The 23167-nt window shown below is 35.9% G+C and overlaps 1 protein-coding gene across 1 annotated transcript in view; it reads right to left on the minus strand.

The window, feature by feature from the left end:
- Positions 1 to 11065: 11065 nt before the first annotated feature.
- Positions 11066 to 23167, minus strand: part of LOC106920376 (semaphorin-7A) — a 47824-nt gene continuing 35722 nt past the window's right edge. The window contains exons 11-14 of the mRNA XM_014991349.2: positions 16657 to 16772; positions 15840 to 16012; positions 15318 to 15373; positions 11066 to 12420 (exon numbers count right to left, since the gene is read on the minus strand). Of these exons, the coding sequence (XP_014846835.1) occupies positions 12071 to 12420; positions 15318 to 15373; positions 15840 to 16012; positions 16657 to 16772 (695 nt within the window). The 3' untranslated portion in view covers positions 11066 to 12070. The remainder of the gene's footprint in view (positions 12421 to 15317; positions 15374 to 15839; positions 16013 to 16656; positions 16773 to 23167) is intronic.

Below are 23167 nucleotides of genomic sequence, written 5' to 3' on the forward strand. Positions count from 1 at the left end.
GTGTGCGAGTTGCTCAGGAATGTAGGCAGTGTCGGTGGAGGAACTGTTTTTCTTCCTTCCCACCGTTCCAGATTCTACTGAGAGTGAGCTTTATCTGGCAAAACATAAAGGTAGTTGTTGCAATACTTTGTGAAAGTTAGTGTTAACCAAAATGAGGCCTTTCACGCTGTTTACCAAAGCTGTCAGGGCTTAAAAAATGTGGTTAAATATTAATTAGCTTACTTATTAAAGCTTATTGAGAACTGAATGTGTAAAACTTTGCAACCCTACATGAATTTAAAGAGCAGGTGAAATTGATAACCATGTGAAATGTTTCTGGGCTTCTGTTTAAGTCAGTTTTATGTAATTTACTGCTCTGCTTTGTGATACACCCCATGTATTTGTTATCTTGGCCAGGTTTTTGCGAACGAGAACTCAGTGAGACATAAATGGTCAAAGATAAATTAATTATTATGGCTGTTATATGAAATAGAGGTCATAAATATGGATAAGTCAGACTATTATATCTACAGGAATTACTGGAAAACTTTGGGACAGTCTTAAAATAGAAAAAAAATGGGGTACAGGATATTCTGTTCACATGACAAGACACAGCCACAAACATGACCCACATCTGTGGGAAATAAGACTAAATATAGCATATTGTGCAGTTCTGAAAACAAACACGCACTTTTCTGCCTCTTTGGAAACCAGTGTTAAATAACAGGAAAATATCCATAGGGTTCACAAAATTCAAACAATTCTTTACCTACAGTATCAAGAGTGGATTTTACTCATTTCAGATTTTACTCTTCGCACAGGTTCTACAAAAAGCGTTCAAAAAGAAGAGACGAGAACTATGACGTCTACGAGTACATCCAAAATTCTTCTAAGGAAGTGTCAACAACTCTCTCTACCTGACGGCAATCTAAGAAATAACTCAAGCTGTTATTTCTGTTTGAAGAACTCCAGATTATTTAAATGACTAGCAAAAGATAATGAATGCAAAAAGGTGTTTACATAAAATATTTAAATGCATTATGATTAAGACAACCTTTCTTTCAAAATAAAGGTTTTGGAAAAGTGCATTTAGGATGACAAGCGGGGTTTCCCCCGTAATATATTGGTATTTTTTGTCATTATAATCCTGTGTTCTAAGAATCTCTTTGCTGTTTCAGAGCTGAAAGTCTTGTTGCATTCTATCATGACTTTTTCTCAACACTTAGAAACGTATAAATATTTTTTTATTTTCTTGCGGAGCAGGGCTCCAGGTTGATCTCCGTGTTGTGGTTTGGCACAGTTCCACATTACGTTTGTGATTTCTTTTCAGTCCTTTAAAGGTAAAATGAGCAACCTCGTACTACCAAAGCTGTGCAATCTAACTTCAAAGTGAAAATTAGACTTTGCATCTCTTGGAAAGAGCCGTTCTGCTTGTCGATCTGGTGTAGCAATGTTTTTATCCAAAGAGTGCAACTTCCTTCACTGTTGCAGTAAATATGTCTCTGCTGTTGGATTGGGGTAAAGGCTCCGGAAATTTAAATGTTGCAGGAAGGAAATACAAGTCAGAGGGAAGGCGGCTGCATTCGGATATTCCACTATGAGGTTTTAAAGGTGACTGGTTTAAAGTCTGACTCTCATTTAATGAGCTACAGTCCCTCTGTGTGCATGTAAAATCATGAAGTCTGATAACTGAACATAACTAGTGTCAGAATCTCTTTAAACTGCAAGGTCATTAAGATTATCAGCACTCCTAAAAGCCACAAAAGTAACATTTCTGTTTCAGCTTTAACACCTGGAAAGTCCCTGCATATTAATCATCATCAAAAAACAAAAAAACAAACTGAGACTCTCCTTCTCTGCTGACCCTTTTAGCTGAGAGATGATGATAACAGCAACCATATTCAGAATAAGTTAAATGTCTTAAATCAAGCTGCTGGTTCATGATGCAGTCACAAAACGTTTTTTATCTGGATTTTTATTTTTTATTCTAACATTCTGGCCAATACAAATTGGAGAAACTAAGACTTGTCATGTTGTGGAGAGGCTTTATTTGGATGTTACAGGCAAGCTGGTTGGAATCGATGGGGAAGTCGAATGGGGTTACATAAAGGCCAATCCAGACTTGTTTCTCCGGCATCCAAAATCGAGACCTGGAAATTGAAACCTGAAACAACATTACCAAAAAATGATGGAGTCTGAGTGCTTGAACTACTCACTTCTCAACAGCAAAGCCTGTTGCTGTCTAAATAAATCTGGGCATATCTGTTCATTATAAAAGGTGTTTAGGTGAGAACTAATAAAGAACAGAAAGTGAGGTGATGGATATTTGGATCAAGAAGCGAAAACAAGTTTTAGACAAGGGGAATAACTAATGATTATAGGAGGGAAGCTGTTGTAAACATTGTAATGTGAACTCCTGCAGTTTCAATCTCACCTGACCACCTCCAGACCAATCAAGAGTCCGTCCCAGTGATCCCCAGCTGCAGACAGGGGTTTAATAGCTCAGGAAGGCACTTGGACCAGTCAATATCTGGCTTGGTGTGGTGAAACCCAGTTATGTGAAGTTTTACAGCACCTTTTCAACCTGAGCTTGCACCTGTTGAGAGTCCTAATGCTTTATTAAAAAAGAATAATCCTACAGCTTTAAATCTCTACAGGCCAATACCGCTCACTTTGAGCATAATGGAGGTCTTGAAACGATATATTGGCACACATCAGGTGGCGTGTTGGACCTGCACAAGACTATCACCTTTATGTGTAGGTAATTTTATGATGTTTATGTAGAAGAAGAAACTTTTTTCAGATACATCCAACTTCACATTCCTTATTTTTGACAACTTCTCTAGAACTTTTCAGTTAAATGGCTAAATCTGATTGTCATAACCTTTGCCATCCAGAGGTTGTCAAATAGGAAGGAAGATTACCAATTTTTCACTTCTTCTGACAACAGCTGGAGAAGTTTAAAAATTTCATCAAAGTCCGAGCAAGTGTTTCTGTAATATTTCCACCAGCAGAGAGAAATAGATGGCTGACTCAGCTCCACTTGAATCATTTTGCTGGTTGCATGACTAAAAACAGCCTTTGCAGAAGTTGTCATCAGTTTTTTGAAGCTTCATCTTGTGGCTTTTGGAATATGTTGTGCTATCTTTTTGCAAGGTCATCGGTCTCTGTTGAGTCATCATTTATCACGTTTCATATGTTCTGACTCATTTGGCTGCAGAATTTTTATGAGAAACCTGATTGCTTCCAAGTGCACATTCATTCATGACGAAGGTTTGGGAGAAATCTCGTTCTGCTCTGAATTCTCTGACTCTTCAAACTAATCAAAGGTTCTCCACATCCACTGCTAATTTTGGAAAGGTGACTCATGCTTAAAGGAAAAAGTAAGTTATTTTTTTCCTGAAAGTTTCACTTTTTCCTTTAAACAACTTGCTTAGAAAATTCAAGAACCTTCTTTTCAACCTAACATGGATTTATAAAGAAATAAAATGTATGTTGGACTTTCCTTTTATTTGAGCTATTTTCTTGAAATTCAACCTTCATCCCAAAAGGTATCAGCTTGAAATGGCTAACCTGGTCTGCAGGTTTACGGTTGAATAATAATGCTACAGAAGATCAAAGATTTCCCAGAGTTGTGCCTTGTTATACATTACTTGTTCAATATTCAGGTCTGTCATTAGTTGATTTTGAATGTTTCCCACCTTAGAAATTGCTCTAGTTTAATCCAAGTAAAATTATACAAACAGTAATAATGAAATTTTAAAAAAATGCTTTCCAATGTTGCATCTCCTTTAGTGAAAGAAGTATTTGACTCTAATCTAACACTTTATTTGTCAGTACTAAAAGTAACCAATACTATTTCCAGACTCCTCATATTAGTAGATGTTTGTTTCTTTCCATTTGCCTTGACAGCAGGTAAAAACATGCCATGAAGAGCTGCCAAATGACAATGTGAAAAGGTTATACATCTGCAAGGCTGGGGTAAGATAGCCAGTCAGAAGTTATAGAAGACATTCATGGGGAGCCATTTTTCTGGCCACGTAAATTACTTTACTGTATTGAGATTGTCAATGCCAGGGCCATGTACCATAAAATCCTGGACGGCAACCTTTTTTGTTAGTCAGAACACTGATGAAAAGTCATTTTAGGGTTTTCAGTATGACAACTACCCAAACCTTCTACACAAGACAACAAAGGAGTGACTGAAGAAAAAGAGACAAAGCTGCTCTCTGGAAGGGATTCTTCCTAAAAATCTATGGAGGTAACTAAAGCTCATAAAGGATTTAGGTTCTTTCTCCTACTCTGCCAGAATCCATTTTGAGATGTATGTAAAAAGAGACAAAAGTTGTACATTTAAATATCGATGCAAAAGGTTACATGTGAACAGTTGAACAATCGGGGGAAAATAAGCATAAAGCCATGAAGTATTCTCTAAAAGACATAACTTCATTTATTACACTTTTTATTTGAGCCATTAGGGGTGTAATTAAAAAATGTGCTAATGATGTATGTGTTGAAGAGGTGTGAAAACTCATTAGCACACTTGCTAATTAGCACATATGTGTTAGACCAGCACACTTGTTGGATTTTATTTGGTGAATGCTGCAAATAAATCTAAAAGTAATGTACTGTAGAAGTTAAAGCACAAAATTTAAAATTAATGTTTTTCATACACTGCTGTAAAGTGTTACCCAGTTGTTGCAACACAATTGGCCTGAGGGCCTTACAACATGTTTGTGCTTAATGATGGACAGAAAAATTCAAAATAAAGACTCCAAAAATTTTGGAGAGGATTTTGTGATTAAACATATCCCAAACATTTCTCAAATAAGATTTTGCAAGTCTTATCTGGTCCTTTGACCAGCCGATGGTTGTGCAACCAGCTTGTGCAATCAGGTCTCTCCACCATTTTGCAATTTGGCATGTGTAGACCTGCCAAATCTTTCCTGTTCCACATGACCTTTTGGTTCATAGATTTGGTTTGAAGCAATCATCAATAGAAATATAATGGTTTGCATTTACAGAATTATGCATTTCTATAACTTGGTAGGTAAATAAAGTCTATGCAAGACAGAAGTTTACATAAAAAGCTTTTAAAACGTGTATTCATGCAGACTCCCTAAAGTATGAAAAAAGTCCCAAATAAAGAAATAACTAATCATTTTCATTATACTTATAATTTTATTAATTTTCACTGCACATGTTCAGGGAAACACATGTCAATATGAATTTGTTACATGAATATCTATTGCACTATAGATATCTGTTATTTAAAAATACATGTCATGAAATGGTATTAGAATGGCATGACACCAAGACAGTATAAATCTCTTTTTCATATAGTAGAGTTTGGCACATTGCTATTAAAAGTAAATCTACCAAGACACAGAATCATGGGCACACATCATGTACAGTACTTGACACTCAAAAGCCCCACAGCAAACAAAAAAGCAACCCGCCTACAAGTCTGATTAATTTACAACAGATAACGGGATCCACCACAATTCTGCCCCTATTGAAAATCAAAAGCCTGCTTTGAAGGAGATTAGCATTTAGCCAACTGGCTGACAACTACAGATGCCAGAAAAGCGATAACGTAATCTGAATGTAGCAACTGCCAAAATCCATATCAAGGCAATGACTCAGATGATCTTCTTAGCTTGATTGATGACAGCAAGTTCAGGAAATTCTGTAAATCCTAAACAGTGTTGTTTAAACAAGTGCTAAAATATTCTGGGTGAATAAAAATGTTGGACAATGATCAATGGAGAATCGATTCCACCCTCAAATCATGTCTTTCCTTCATATGAGCAAACAAACCATGTATCCTGATTCCTAAACTAAAGATGTAAGCAGTAGTATTGGCTTCAAACATGACATTTTTGATAATTCATATTATTTACTTTTTACTTTTTTCTCGTCTACCAACAGTTGCTGGGAAACTGAAAACTGTCAGTAGAAGCAGAAGGTTAACGCCTCAATTGTGCGTAGCATTCTGCATGTATTAGAAGGGAACTTGTAGCTGAATAATAGATCCTCTTATGTGGTAGTTTTACAGGTTTCAGTTACTATATTTACTTCATATCTGTAGTTAAATATATATTTTTACAATTTTGATGTAATTAATGTTAACACAAAACTATAATTCATACATTGTACACAAAGTTTCCCCTTGACTACAATAATATATTTAAAAACAAAAACTAAATAAATTGGTAAATTATAAGACACTCTAATAGGAATGTTTTTATATAAAGAATAGAAGGTATTTTTGATAATTATTAATATTCTTTAATGCATCAAATTACCTATCATTTGTTACTCTTTAGCTTAAATGGACACTGAGTCATTCTGTAGTTAAAGTGTGTTTGAACATCATTATTCTACTTTCAGTACCATCACCTACCAATTAGGGATGTTTTAATCTAATCCTGTTTCTGGTATTGTTAAATGACTAGTATTGGAGTTGCTTACTTAACTCCGATCACAATGATTGACTGCTTCTAATGGATTTAAGTCTGTGATACTTACAACTAGCCATGTGGTCACCCAGCTATCCTTCAAAAACTACAGCCGAACATTGTGTGCAGGACAAAAAAAAATATTTTACACCTGACACATTACGTTATGTTGACTTTTCAACAGTGCAAGAAATACTGCAGCTTTTTTTTTTTTCATATTTTTCCAAGCGACCTGATCTGAGCAGTGTGCTTAGACAGGTATGGAGGATAGCTGCAGATAAAACCCAGAATTTTAAAATGCTCAAAGCAAAGTGTTCAGTTAAAAAACACCATCTTTTTCCCAAAGTCTTCCTTGTGTACACCATCATGTAATGTTATGAGCTGAATTACCAAAATACCAAAGAAACATGCTAGCATTAGCCTAGCACTTTAGCAAACATTGGCAGCAGGAATGTGATTTTAGTTTATTAAGGACTGTAGCTGTCAGTAGGACTCATAAGTATTTGGAAACATAACACTGTCCAGAATGAACTAATTTTTCGTCACTGCTGTATTGGGTATGTCACTGGAGACAAAGAGGTAATACTGATGAGGTAATACTGAGGAAATGTACTGGTTTTTATTATGGACTTGGACTCTATACAAATTGTTATGTTTTTGTGGCTCTGGTTTGAACTGGAGGCAAAAAAAAAACAAAAAAACAAAAAAAAAAAAACAGATTGAGAAGTCACTTAGTGTCAACCATTAGCTGAATTGTCCTTTAATAAATCTTAATATTATACACTAATAATCTGCATGGCAGCTAAATCTTATCTAATCTCATATGGTTTATTTGAAAGGCCATAAAGCCATTTAAAGCATGGCCTCCTTCGATAAACTAAATGTCAAATTTTAGGAGTATTTCAGTTTGGAATGACATAGTTCATATTTGCATATTTGTCTTAGAATATTTGATGCCCATAGGTCCTGTTCAAATGTTTCAATAGAGAAAAAAGGAAAAAAAAAAGAAAAAAGCTTTGTTATCCCAAATGAAAACACTAATAAATTATCAACCACATATTGTTATAAATATATTTCTTTTGACTTTCACTTGTTTTGTTATGATAGAAGGGAGTGGTTACTTTTAAGTAGGTTTTTCCTTATGTAAGCTGTTTTTTTTTCTTTGTTAATAATCAGTTTTGGGATACATGAACATTCATGCCACCAGGCTCAATCACCAAGTTGGATCCCATATCCCACTTTACTCTGTGTCTTGTGATAACAGCATCTCTAATCTAATCACATAAACATACAGCAATCAGCAGTTAAAATTGCAGCATAAAGAGGTTATTTGTAAAAATGCCTCAAGCAAATCCATGATTTTTGTTTATTTTCCGCCAAAACTCTGCGGCAGGTTGGCGTAAAACAGCCTCTATTAAATGTTGAGTAGCACTTGGCTTTAGGCTAGAGTGAGTTTCCCACCATGGTGCTGACAAAGAAAAACACACAGGATTACCATTAAACCTGAAGTGGTTATTTGTGAGTTTGCCTGTAAGGAAGATCGATGTTCTAGTAGTACTTGGGTTTTATCAGACACAAATTGTTATTTGTCGTAAGGAAGGAGGGAGTTTTCAAATGAACATAAATGAAGCAAAAAGCACCAAGTGAACAGTTTTTAAAGATGCCTTGCTTTCCCTTTTTTTTACCCTTTTGTGTCACAGTCAGTGGCTCACATCTGGGGACAACAGAATGCACGCAGCTAAATGAAGAACACAATGCTGTGTCACACACATGCATTTTCACAGTGGAGAAGAAGATTGCAGCTCGCATCTCTAATGGCCTAAAATAAGTTCTTCAATAGAAAGCATGACAGGCTGGCTCTGTTGTCTGATTAACATTTAATGACATTTCTACCACTGTGGAAGGCTGATCTCAGACAGATTCATGTACCTTTAGTCAATGATAATACTCCATTGCCTCAATGGAGGACCTGTTAATCCAATGCATAATTCATCACTGAAAAAATATTTACTTAGTCAGACAATCAGTATGTATAAGGTTTAGCACAGTGTTTGATATTTTAGGGTTTATGATTAATAGTATGTTTTAGTATTTAATAGTAATATAATCCAATCTATCTTTTTCACCATTGTTGTCCACGATCATAAAAATTAAATTAAATTAAATTAAATATGATGCTGCAGTGATTGGATTTAAACCTTGCCTCTTGTTCCCGATAGAAAATGCTCCTGTTCATCTGTGATGCCCTGATAAGCACAACTGTGAAGGCTTTACACTCAATTAAAGTAAATGGTCTTAAATTACCAGACCTGGGAATGATCTTTGAATTACTGAAGCCTTTTGTTTCAGAGATTTAAAATACAAATATATAAATACAGCTGCTGTGGTCAGGTGTCACGTTCAAATCAATAAATTACCAAAACAAATGCTTATATATGTAGGCAGCAATGGTAGAAATCAGCATTTGCAGAGAAAAAAAAAATATTCAAAAGACATTGTCAGTCGGTAAGCCTTCTCTTTTCTTCTCTTGGAAACTTATAAAATGCATGTGAAATAAATGGTTTCACTTAGTTTCAACTGTTTCTGTGTTTATCTAAGCATCTTTACTGAAATTATTATAGCATAACGTCTTGCTCACAACTTTAGGCATTGTCTGGTACAGTGGCGGTTTTTGCATAAATGTTGCATGACACAGGAACAGAATTTAACTATTTTTTTTGAGAAAGCTATGAATCCCACATTTTTTTTGCCATATTTTATTGTTTAAAAGTACAGTTTCACCAATTAAGTCAGTCTTTTGAAGACTCGGCACTTATGTTAGTATTTTTAAATATCAGTAGGTCAAAACGAGACAAAAGATTTCAGGTTATTAGGAAAAAACAGTGATATAGCCCTTTAGTTTGGAGCTGAACATCATCAACTGGCTGTGGTGCATTGCCATGTTTACTCACAGTGCTTAAACTGTGCACAACGTAGGAGGGCAAACAATCCCCATTGACATGCAGATACACAATAAAAACTCAATCTGGGTGCAACTAACAGAACAGGACAACTTTCCTCACGACAAAAGGGCAACCTGGGCAAAGAGCAATTTCACTCATATCAAAAACCGCCACTGGTCTGGTAAAAAGACATTATTTTTCATTTAAAAGAAAACTGCTCTTCTTTGACCAGCAGCTATCTGTTCTAATTTCCCAATTTTGATGTACATATATGGATTGTGGTCATGACATGCCACCATCCACTTAAAAAGATCATTATCTCTGGACCTAACTTTAAATAAGAATGATATTTAATTGAATATCACAGATTATGAGGGACAGGATAAATGAGAGATGATGGCATGATGGAAGGAAAAGAACAATGCACGAAGCTGTGAACAAGGCGAAGTTATGTTGTTTGAAACCATCTGCTGAAACATTGCTAGAAACTGCCCAGTCTGAGGAGGAAGTGCTGAGACACAGTGATGTTCGAGGCCCAGCCGCCTACTTTCCATCTAAAAGCTGTCACTTCCTCCCAGCCACATTGTTAGACTCAGCTGCACTGAACACTTCCCCAAGTCCAACTGAGTCTGCAGTTTTCAGCCTCAACTGCAAAATTGTGCTTAGGAGTCCATGTCGCAAAAGTATTAAGGCTTTTAAAATCTCAATACCAGACATTTTTAGGTTCCAATGAGCTTAGACAATAAATTTGAAGAGGAATGAAGAGATGTAAGAGCATTATTAAAGGTTTACATATCCACAAATAAGCACAATCAAGGTAATTTCAAAATATGTAGAGAAAAGTTTAAAAGAATTGGCCTGGTATTGGTGTTTTTTTTGCCCAACTCACTGGATATGTTCATCTTTTTCAGTAAGAGAAGGAAGGTTCGCAAAGCACCACATCATGGTTGAATTACATTATTAGTCAGCAAAGTTCTGAATTTTACAGTTTTAATCTCATGCAATCAGTTGCAGCTGTAGATTTGTTATTTTTGACCAAGATATCCACCTTATTTTGAACAGAAATATGGACACGAATGGTGTTTTTCTTTTGTGTGCGACTTCTGGTCAGGCTTTTCCGGTCGCTGGCTAGCTAACTCACTGTTCACCATCTTCATAATAACTAACTTAACATTATGGCTTTGAGAATAACTGGTTCAAAGGAAAGAGATACTTAGAGCAGAAGTCGTTAAGTCACAACCACTTTGTAGAGCTGGATGTAGATGTTTGGCGCCCTATGACCTCTCAAAGGAGACGTATCAAAGAGGTTAGCACAAGCAGGTAAGCTAAGGGATGTTTAACTGCTATTCAAGCTGATAGAAACTTGCTAGTTCTGTATGTTTCTGCTAACCAGAGGTGGGCAGAGTCCCCAAAAATTGCACTTAAGTAAGAGTAGTACTACTTCACATTATTTAAGTAAAAGTAAAATGTACCCATCCAAGAAATGACTCAAGTATAACTAAAAAAGGAATTGATAAAAGCTTCTGAAATACTGAGTAACTGATCATAACACAATGTTATCTGACAGAAAAAAGTTATTTACAAATTCTGGTATTCTAAAGCTTTATATGAAAATAATTCATAGAAATACACAAGTACAGCAAAACAAATTTAGGCAGAATAACATTATTTCCAAATTTATTTCTTCAGATATAATAATAATGCATGTATGTTTGTGTGTTTATGTGTATGGGTATACGCGTGTGAGTGTGCTCTGAGAGTAAAGTGACAACATTTACTCTTTATAGTACTGTCCTTACTGTAACTCACTACCAGTAAATGGCACAAGTTCAGCAGTAAGATGGGGAAAAAAAGAAGAAACAACTTAGAAACAAAACAAAGTCTTGCTTTAATGTAAACTGTAGGTGTGTTTCATGGTTGTCCTCATCTTTGGATAAAACATGTTTGTTCTCTATTCAGTGAAGTTACTCGTATCAGGTAGACTCTCAAAATTTTACTCGAGTAGCAATGCAATATGATTATTTAAATGAACAATAATTGAGATGATGGGCATATGTGGTTTTATTGCAGAAAATTAAACTGATTTGCAATCTCATTACAACAAAGACACCTTGTAAGTTAGCATGCAGTGAAATGACAATTTATTAGCCTACCTTCCATAATATCACCACTGCATGACTGCAGGATTTCCCCTTACCGGCGACACAGGAGCACCTGGCCATCTCCGCACCAAGTGACAACACCACATAGATAAAAATGTCCTCATATGTTAAACGAGGTCACTTCTTCATATCATCATCCTACTTGTGAAAAGTTTGAGGGTGCAGAACTAAACCTACCATTTTGATTGTTCAACAATTTTAGGAAATGTACAACAAAGTTCACAAGTTTAGCCAAGCTGCTGTTAGTTAGCCCAGGAAAATGGAGAGATGAAAGAATCACAGAAAAACCAGAAGCTGGACCACCATATACTTCCATGTTCAATAATAAGGTGGATAGGATAGTTTAAACGTTTTTATACTAGTATGTTCTTGATAAAAACCTAAATAAAAAACGGATTCAGTTGTTGGTGCACAACTCAACCATGAGTGCCGGTGCAATGCAAACCTAACTCCCACAATGGCTCCTTGTTTATCCTGTCAGTTGGAGCCACTACAAAAGAGAAGATAGCATCAGTGTTAGCTATAGTTAATGAAGCCATAGGGTTACCCCAGCAAGCAGGGCTGAAAGGCCCAAGGTGGAGGCAAATGAAGCAGATATAAGCCTGCCATCATTCACCAGCCTGAAGGAAACGACTTCCACCTTGAATCCGTCCTCAGTGGCCATGCAACGGAAGACACCTTCCTTCAAGGGAGTGTTAACAACCGGGCCCAGTACGCAGAAGTCTCCGGAGAACAGGCACGGGTAGTTCATTTTGCAGTTGTCCTTCTCCCAGCGGTAGGTGGCATGGAAGGAGTGAACGGGGCAAGGCAGAAACACGGTGGTGTTTCTGCCCTTCACCACAATCTCTCTGGGCGAAGTTTGCCGCAGCTTAAGTGCTGAGTAGAAACACAAGTGAGTTATTCTATTAATAGTTCAGTTACTCAATTAATACAAGGTTAAAAAGAAGCTTGTTAAAAAACCTGTCAAGTATTTACACCTCTTAAGCTTTCTCCCATCTTGTCAGCTTAATGTTATTGTACTATTTTGAAGATTTTATACTCCAGTAAAACGTATTTTTCTCCCCTTACAGATTTGTCCTATTTTGTAATAAATAAATGTTTTAGACCATCCATATTAAACAGAGATAACAAAAACAAGAATAAGCTTTAAATTATGATTTTATTAATTACAGAGCCCTCTAGGAAACAAACTTTTGCATTCCCTTGCAATACTTTTGCGTTACCTCGCAATAGGTTTTGTGTTTTCTTGCAGTAATGTACTGATTAGTTCATGCAGCATATTTGAATACTGTAAGCCTTTCTTACAGTGTCCATCATACTTTCTGCTATTATATAAGGTTTTCGTAAGGTTTTTCCCATGTATGTTAATATCACATTGTGAAATATCTAACAAACATGCAGTGAATAAATTGATTTTCAATCTGTTTTTTGCAGCAGAGTTAAGAATAAACACTGAGGCTCATTAAATGTGTATACATTTTAAATTGACATTTGTGACTGTATACAAAACAGACCAGCGAGTATTGCAGTAAGAACATTGAGAGGGAATGCAAAAGAATTGTCTCCCAATGTCCCCTAGAGGGCTCCGTACTCTATGAAAGGAAAAACAAACTAAGCCAACGAAAAAGTAAAAGAAAGTCAAGAATGTACTGACAAGGTCACAAAAAGGCCCATAGCACTGGGCAAAAGCAGCATCAACAAAAGGGTTGTGAGGTGAAAACCACTGATATCTTGGCCTGTCTCTCATTTGCCAAAAAAAGGTAATATACTTTGGGCTGGCAAAAAATGGACAACTCTTTTGAGCCTCTTACAAAATGCCCCAAAATGAAGGCAAATGACTTGCTAACAGTTAAACTTAAGTAAAATACAGTAATGCAGCGTTACAATGACACAAAGCTCTCCAGTATGTCAAGATGTTGTGCATAGCCCTAAACAGACTGTGCATGCTAAAATATCCCCCTGTGGAGCTGAATTAAAGCAATTCTGCACAGAGCAGTTGGCCGAAATGTCTCCACGGTGATGAAAAAGACTCATTGTCTGATTTTATAAATCGTAGCCATCAAGGAAAGCACAGCCAGATTTTAGCTTTAGGGGGGCAATAACCTTTTCAAATAGACCCAGATTAGATTAAACAGCTCTTTCTTTAAATAAGTGAGACATCATTTGAAAACTACTTATTGTAATCCATCTGGCTGTTTTTAGTATTAAAATGTCTGATTTAAACATTTAAGTTGACAAAAAAAGAAAAAAAAAAGAAAGAATCTGAAATGTGAGATATGTTTTTTTTTTATTTCATGCCACCCTGTCACTGTGAAATTACTGTGAAACCACCTTTCACAGTAATTACAGCAATTGCAATTCCAGACTGACAGTGTGTTAGTCATTGTCCTGCTGCTCAAGTCTCAAGTCTTTTGCAGCCCTTGACAGGCTTTGATCCAGGGTTTCCCCCTTCCTCCGACAGGGGATGGCGTCACTAAGGTGACGTTCAGTCTTAGATTTCTTTCACACTTTATGTTTTTGATATGTAGGATATGATAATCAATTTGTTTCATTTAACTACATCACATCTGTCCAAATGTTTGATTTCCAGTTTCTGAAGATCTAGGACCTAACGATTGATATTGTTTGCTAAAGAACATGTTGCTTCCACCTGTTTCATAATTCCTCCCTTTCAATGTAGTAGCAGAGGGAAAATGACCACAAAAACTTTAAGAAGCTCCAGTTCCTTCCGGCACGACACCTTCTGCATATCATCACAACAATGTTTCTCCATTATGCCATTGACAGTCATTTTTAGGGGTGTTGGACTAAGAAATAGTTTGTACGACCAGTTCAGCAGACGCGCAGTTCCACCATGTGTTTGTTAAATGTTGCTGCTGCTAGTATGGAGGAGCTGAGTAGTTTGTGAGGGATGGTCGGTGAGGCAAAAGCTGGATTTGGAGACTGTGGCTTTATGGAAATAGTTGCCGCATTATATGAGCAAGCTTTTTATGAACTCTAAATGTCTGCCACAGGAGATTCAAGAATTACTCAAACATGCAAAAGCAGTATCAAAAGCAACACTCGAGGTATGTTTTTGATGAGGGAATAACATAAAGAAAAAAAAAATATTTTACATAATACCCCCCTTGAACATAGAATGCATATCTGTAGGGTACTGATTTCATGCAGGAATAAAATTACTCGAGTCATTGGAACATTTTAGTGGGTCTTCAGCTCTTCTAAAATAAACCTAACAATACCCATGCTACTGTGAATTATTTAGAAAATTAGTAGGGTTTATGGTCATGTTTGGGAGTCATGACACTGTCGTACATGCTAGCTTCGTTGCAGGACTGACCGCTACCGGAGATCCTTTCTGCCCACGACATCATCATCTGCAATGACTCTTTGACAATTCCTGGATGATCTGAGTTAAGACAACATTTAAGTTTTCTTTGGGATAAACAAAGTGTTATTTCTTTGAATTGAATAAGACTAAACTATATTGGTTTTCAGGAACCGGAACCAGTGATACAACTTGAAACAGATGCAATGTCAAACATCAGATTAACTAAGTGCCTCCAGTGCTATGCACAGTCAAGGTTGCATTGGGGTATGAGATTTGAGACAGGGCAAGTCGTGAAATAGAAAGATACTGTCCCTTTGGGGAATTTGGACACTGCTCAATTATATGATAGTCATCTTTGTTTTTGCTGTAGTTGCACAGAAACGCTACCACTTTGGTTTAATTAAGACGGGGAGAGAGTGAGAGAGTGTAGATAAGAGCTCACCAGCAGCTTCCTCACAAATGGAGGAGTTGGAACTATCGAGATTCTGAATAAGAGTTCTGTGAAGAAAAAATGAGAAAGAGACAGAATTAGGAGCAGACAATTATTTCACAAAGGGGCTAATGAGTCTCTTTTTTTCATAAAGCTAGCATTACTCATAAATTAACATAAGCAGAGCTATAACAGGAAAAATAGAGGAAAAAAGAGAAACTACTCATAGGCTAGGTTGTTGCTATTGTTTTTATATCGGAAATACGGCAGAGAAAAACTTAACAGTCAAAACGTAACATGGCTTTACATTTGAGAATCTCATTCTTTAACTTTTTTATCTGTCTTGGTATTTGAAGCTAATTTTAAACACTAGCTTTGAAATTAGCAAGAGATTATCACACAGACCATAGAGACACTTCCCCTGAGAGTGTTGAAAGGCGTTAAAGAAACTTAGCTGATGAAGTATCTTTTATCTGTTGGTTGTAACTCGATGAGCCAATAGTGCTGCAGTGATGACATCATATCTAAACTTACCCAGTTGTGACGTTGTATCCGGGCGGGATGGCGATGCACTTCCTCCTGGCCTTGTCCCAGCCACAGTATGGATCCCTGGAAAGGATGCACTCTCTGCATGTGTGGCCATAGCGCCTGCAGTCAGCCAACGGCAGACGCTGGACTTCCATGGCGGTACCGACATACAAGTGACCCTAGAGAGAAAAAGAGTCAGCGATTTAGTATTCATATATCACTGAATGCCACTAATTTTTGTTGTGCTAGATCAGTGGTGTCCAAACTCAGGACTCAAGGGCCAGCATTCTCCATGTTATAGTTCTTTCCCTGGTTCATGAACCTCAATCAAATGATGGTTCATTAACGAGCCTCTGTAAGCTGTGACATACTGAAGGAGATAAACGGATCATTTGAATCAGCTGTTTTGGACCATTTAAAACTATCCGGACATCAGCCCATGAAGACTGGAACTAGACACCAATGTGATGCTACTGTAACAAAACGTGAATTTATTGTAAAGCTTTTTACACATTTTCATGAGGAATGTCAATAAATAAGATTTTAAAGTTTTTATGTAGCCACTTTGTCAATAAATTATGAATATGTGGATGTTTAAGCTTTATCAGGGGTAAAAGGGAAAGCTGAATTTCTTCCTTTTCACTGACAGAATAAGGTCACATGAAGGAGACACTGATATAGAAAAGATTTTCTATGCTATGTTTTTTAAAGAGGTTTTCTGCAGCTGTTCCTTCTTTTAAAGACATAGAGTATCATCAAAGATTAAAAGCATAAATTCACCTAAATAAGCCTTTACCATGTTTTATAGAAGCATCACTTGTACCTTTTGTGAGTCGATGGCCATATTTAGAACAGGCCCTTCGTTGTGGAACAGAGAATACTGAGATATGATGAAGACATCCTGGATGGTGTGAAGAACCTTGAGAACTTTGCCTTGATCTGCAGAAATAATGGAGAACACACTTGACACAGATTGAGGAAGTTAGATGTGACGTTTTTTAATCACATCAAAAGAAAACCCTTTATTGCCACTCAAACTTTAAAATTTGATGGATTGTACTTTTCTTTACTTAGCTTAAGTGGCAGTCATTATTATGCAATTTGAAGGATTTGTAAAGCCTGAGTAACGCATAAATTAACATTAATGTGCATGTGTCAGATAAAGTTTTCATTTCAAACAAGTAAAACGTTGACTTTTTTATGTATTCATTTTTTCCTTCTGCTATTTTTGGGGTCAATTTTTTGTGTGTATATATAAAAACAGTCTTGATGTAAATTAATTTTGGTCTAATATATTTAGGTGGGGCAGATGTAAATGACTGTTTCAGGTAGCTCATGAAAAGTTTATTCTTGGTTAGACGTTTACTGCCTTCACTGGGATTGTAAGTGCTGAGACCTCTACATTACCTATTTAAGATAAAAGAAGAATAATCCAGAAGCAACATGTGATTGTTTTCAAACACACTATCAGCTCAACGGCACAAAGTCAGTGAAATGTCTATAAATCATAGGTGGCAACAAAGCAGGAAATTGTAAGAGGATTTAATAGTGAAAATTGTGACAACATGTAATCATAAAAATAAAAATGCCCAATGTTAAATAAAAAAAATGTCTAATTGGGGGAACCAGCACAGCGAACTCTGCTGTTTCCTAAAAACCAAACCTGACAGCTTCCATCACTATCACCATAATATTTGAAGTTACATTCTCATTCTTTCATCTCTGTTTTCTATTTGTAGTGTTAATTAATTCATGCTCATTTCAGTGTGGCGATGTTATCCCAGTTTAAAGCATGGCATCCTTGTAGATAATAGAAAACAATGTGCTCAGATTAATTGCCTATTTCATTAATTATACCATACAGTGATAAGAAAAAGAAAGTTCCACAGTTTCCAATACGATCACAGAGAAACATGTTCTGCAGGATGGATACAAGATAAAATATATGTTTTACAAGGAAGAAAGGCACCAACAATGATGTGATAGAAAAGCTTTAACCATAAAATGAAGATTTAATAAATGAGCAACTAAGGCTTTCCATTAATCTGGGACAGCATAAAAGAACATTTACAAACAACTTGAAGTTAAGCAAACGACTCTGATTTAGTAGTTAGGATTATCAGCGTAAATGTGCCAGCAATGTCACCTGAAGGTCACACCCACCCACATATATATATATATATATATATATATATATATATATATATATATATATATATATATATATATATATATATATATATATATATATATTCATCATATATCCCACGGATCACATGTTGCATGTCAGAAATAATGTTCTTTTAGATAGGCAAGACTAAACCAAACATGTTTGTCCTCTCTGCAGAGGGCCATGATCAGAGGGGAAACAAAAGCACATCATTTCAACACAAATACTTCATAAAAATCATTAGCACAGAAATGTGAAATGCTCTGCAGCCACAGGACCTGAAGACATTACAGTTATTGAGACCATCACAAGAAACTCTTCTTTATCCAAAAGTATTCTAAAGTCAGATCAGAAGTCATTGGTTGAACAGTTCAAACTCGAACTTGGAACAACTAGTGTCTTCAGCAAACTGTAAAGGATTTTTAAACAGATGACCAAATTTCCCCAATGGCAATTTAAAAGACTTTTAAAGTTATGCAGAAAACAGCTAAATCAAATTATTGCAAATTATAAGCCATTTCACAGACTGATCAGCTTAGTTTTTCCAAGAACAAAGTGACACTCATTGAAAGTTTCTTTTGTCCCATGGCTGTTCAAGTCAATGCATCTTTTAAATATGTAAATACGCTGGTGGAGCAGCATGTCACTGCTCTAACAGAGTGACAGGGGAGCTGATTACCAAGAAACTCATTTATTGGTCTGCTGTCTGGATTCGAAGTTCTGCTCTAATGCGCAGCAGGCTGGGGGGAAAAGCAAGATAAACCTCTGACTTAATGAAATGTATTCATGTTGCTAGGTTAAATGATTGAATTGTTTCTATTGGCCACTTTCACCATTTGTGTCCATTTGTGTTTTTGTTGTCAGCAACAAGAATTGATTTTTAACACTACACAAATCATGTAGCCCAGTGACAAAGGATTGTATGAAGCTTTGTAATTTAAACGGAAAAATTGTGTTTTGTCTGTTCTATGGATAAAAGTGCACAAAGTTCCAACAGATAAAAAGATGCAGCTGAAATTCCAGACATGACTGTACAGCTTTACTCCGTTAGTCAATAGTGCATGCACTCTCAGTTTGAAAGATGATGAGTCATTATTTTCAGCTATGAGCCATCACTTTTTTGCCCAACAGGCTGTGCCCCTACCATCTGAGCAGCCACAGCTTACACTGTTTACAGTATCTCAGTCTTGCTATTTCCCTGCAGGGTTTTATTTCTAATAGTTCATTTTTCTTCTCACTTCTTAACAATGCTCGTTTTTATTGTCTACAAACAACTTCTTCTTCTTCTCCAGATAACCTGTCAGTTTGATGTAAAAATGAGTCCCAGATTGTTTTTATTTTTTGGTCTTTTGTCACATAAAATGTTGTTTTACCTTCTCCACTCTAAAATTGGGGAACTGTGATGCTTTTTATTGTACATTTTCATTTCCTGAATACTCTGCCTGTCAGGCACTTTCTCATTTATAATCAGACAATCAGGTTCTTGCTGTCACTTGGTTTTCTTTTGTCTCTTTTGTTTTCATGGACTTCAAATCCTTCCGTGTTGTCAAAGATAACTTTCTCAATTCTTTTCTGTTTATTCTCATGATTCTTTAATCCAGTCTGCAGCTATTTTCAGCTCTTTTATCAAACCAGCGTATCAGCACAAAAAGAAACAGCTGAAGGGGAAAGGGTGACGTTACTGAACTCCTGTGACATCTGCTTGGTAAATCTTGTTTTTAGCTATATTTATCCAGGTAGAAACTGCTGAGGGGACATTTGTTTAAAGGTAAAAAGCTTCACACTTTACCTTTAAATCTCCACAATTACACAAGTTTATTTTTAATTAGTTGAAGACAAGAAGCTAGGGAAGCTTTTTCATAGCTTTGACTCAAACATCCCCTTATTTTACGTAAATAATCTGTTTTACTTCTCTCAACTTTGATTTTCTTTCCCGACTGAAATTTTGATAAACCAGATGGGCCTCTGCTGTGTGACTTTCCAAGCACAGCAGCAAATAAAGGGATATAACTTCTAATCTGTAACATGAAGTCAGGCTGAAACAGATATATATCTCTGACATTTCTTCAGCCCTGAGGAAAGCTTCTGTATAACCTCCATGGCCAAAACACTCAAAACCACTTTGTGCCTGTGGTGGACAATCTGTCACTGACTTACTCAGGTAAAATAAATCGTTTTAGTATGGATCATTTTTTTCACCTCTAACAGTCTACTGATGGATATATTGACTGTTTCAGTTACTCTGCAGACTTTTACAGGTCTACTATTTTTTATTTCGGCTAAGGAACTTCTTAGGGCTCACTGCATCTTTCAGCCATCGAACTACAGTACTGCTGCTTTTATGCATATTTGATGCAGTTCTTCCCATTCCCTTTAATAAAGCTAGTGTAATTTGGAAGAATATGATTCTGTGTCACAGAACATGGTGAAGCAGGAAATGTCGTGAAAGCTGATTATTTTAAATAGATCATGTGATAAAAAGGTACAATGATAATATGATGCACTTCTAGTTTTTAGTGGGTATAAAACGATTGCATGCTATAACTTGTCTTGCAAAGAAACATTATTAAAATAAAAACAGAAAAGTAAACAGATATTTTTGAACATGAGTTCTATCTCATGTTCAAGTTTTTTACAGGAAACCTAAATAAAGTCAATTTTCAGAGGAAAAAAAAAATCACCTTAATTTCAAAACAAATCCGCTGCCAAAACTGTTTGCATAACATTTCATTTATACCCTCATTGAATTAACATAAAGAATATGAAAAATGGTAAATTTATACATGGTAATTTTAGACTGAGTCCAGTTTGCTCAATTATGTTTTAGCTTGTGATTGTGAACCAAAATGTTTGTTTTATAAAGTAATGATAAACTAAAGTGCAGCTCCTCCTTTTTATGGGAATAATTAAAGGTTGATCACAAAAGGTATGTATCCTTACAGAGTTAAATTAATTGCATTAGTAATTTAATACATCTGACGGAAGTGCTTAGGCTATGCCACATTTGAAACCTGTAATATGTTAAAACAATATATTCTGCAAAGTTAATATGCTGTGATTCTTTTGTTTCGGGAAAGACAGAGAATAACTGGCTAAAACTGAGACCAGCCTGACGGAGTCAGAAACCAGTCACAAAATCTCTGATTGTTGCATCTCTAAATTACAATTTTAGTTCTACTGGTTTTACAAAACAGATATTTTTCAAAAATCAAGATTGCATACTGAAGAAAACGTAAGTTAAATAAAAGCAGGCTAATTTGTCTGGCTTTAGTCCTTCTGAAAGGTTCTTCTGTATTGCTTTTAGGAATCCATTTGCACTTCTCTTGGCTCAGCCTGAAGTGCAGCAAAAGCTCTAAGAGCTTCTTCTAAAAAAAGATCATCTGTGAGCTTTCCATCCTACTGCATTGCCATACCAAGGAGCAAGTGAATCTCTAAACTAATGCTACTTTTTTAAATCCATGTTTTCCCTTAGTTATAATAGACAAGTAGACACTTAGAGTTTGGCAGAGGTCTCATGTGAATATTTCCTCACATCCACCCCAGTGATTTTGTTTTCAGATTGCTCTCAACGTTTAAGAGGCATCACTTGAGTTTGTTTCTGAGCTTCCACACAAATCCCTGTGGAATCGCATCAATTTTATACATTTATTTTTCATGAATGCACAGATGCCCGTGAGGCCTGCAGTAAAGTTCTGAGACTCACCTCTTGATGATACTCGTGATAAAATGTAGCTTCAATGAAATTAGTATCTGTAACAAGATACTAATAATTTTAATTCCAATCTCATTCCATCGTGGTTTAAATTGAATCAAGTTAACTTTATGTGGAAAAGTAAAGCCTTTGCACCAATTATTTACCTTTCACAGCATTGTTCAAGGAAAAAACAATATGTCCTTGTTTTGTTTTGGTGGCTACAGATAAAAAAAACAAAAACATGAACTGGCATTTTAAAAATCAATTTAATCCTTTTAAATGTTTCCTGGGTCGTGATCAAAAGCTGAAGAAATTAATTTAGTCAAATACTGCTTCACCCTGCTGGCTTGGTTCACTGTATCCCAGCGGGACCAGTGCAAGTTGTTTAAATCACAGTAAAATGCGCTTTTACTTATTAGGAGCATGGCGACACTTTATTAGTTTGTCCAAAGGCAGTGTTCTTAAATGATTTATTTTAGCTTCCAAACCCAGGAGACTTTCTGGTTATAAACAAGATTTGTACCTAGCCGCATTACTAAATGGGTGAAAACTGAATAAAGGATTTTTTTTCTACTTTATGGCAGTTAGTTTGAAAATAGCTTTGAAAACTTATTTTCAAAGTATCAAATGTAATCTGTTTTCAAGATCCAATTTAAAACATACATATTTAACCATATTCTGTGCTCCCCATCCAATAGACGGTTCATATCTGATATATATCAAGGTATCTGATATGCAACTTAAGACAGATTTACAGTTAAAACCAGAAGTTTCTTCTCAGTGACATTAAACTTGAGTAATGTGTTTTCTGCTTTCTCTTTTCTCCTGCTTTCTAAAGCAAAAAGTAGATAACAAAACCTCAAATCATAAAAAAACACACCATCCTGATATAAATCTTTTTACCGATATTGTCAAAGTTTCGTTTTCACTTTGTTACACATTGACACATTTCTCGCAATGTTTTCTCTTCATTTTATTTTGTTTGTCTTTGAAAATTATTAATGTGAATAAACTAAAACTGAGTTCAGTTTTAGTTTTATTTTTCAGGCATTTAGGAACCAGAAATAATTTTGGCAATTCTAACTGACCTACAACATGGGAAGGTTAGTCTGATTTAATATCTGACAGTGAAAAACGTGTGTTGGCTCCAGTGTATGCACGCTTCTGGTTTAAACTGTATGCGGCTGTCTTGTTTCACTTTGAAAGCCAGTATTACTACAGTTATAGCTTGAGCACTCAGTGACGTTTGCTTTATGGACGAACATCTTACAATTAGCTTTTGCAAAACCTAATTTTTCAGCCTCTTTCATGTTTATGAAACATATTTGCTGGACTCTCCCTCAGTGGTGAGGAGTTATAACCCCAGTCTGCCAAAATGTCCTTTTTATCGTCGCTGGACTCAATACAAACCCACAGCTGCTCATTTGATTGGCTTTGACTTTTTGAAACTAATCCTGTTTCCCTTATTTG

This window comes from Poecilia mexicana, unplaced genomic scaffold (genome assembly GCF_051168715.1).
Source record: "Poecilia mexicana isolate PSO_F unplaced genomic scaffold, ASM5116871v1 scaffold_16, whole genome shotgun sequence".
Classification (NCBI taxonomy): domain Eukaryota; kingdom Metazoa; phylum Chordata; class Actinopteri; order Cyprinodontiformes; family Poeciliidae; genus Poecilia; species Poecilia mexicana.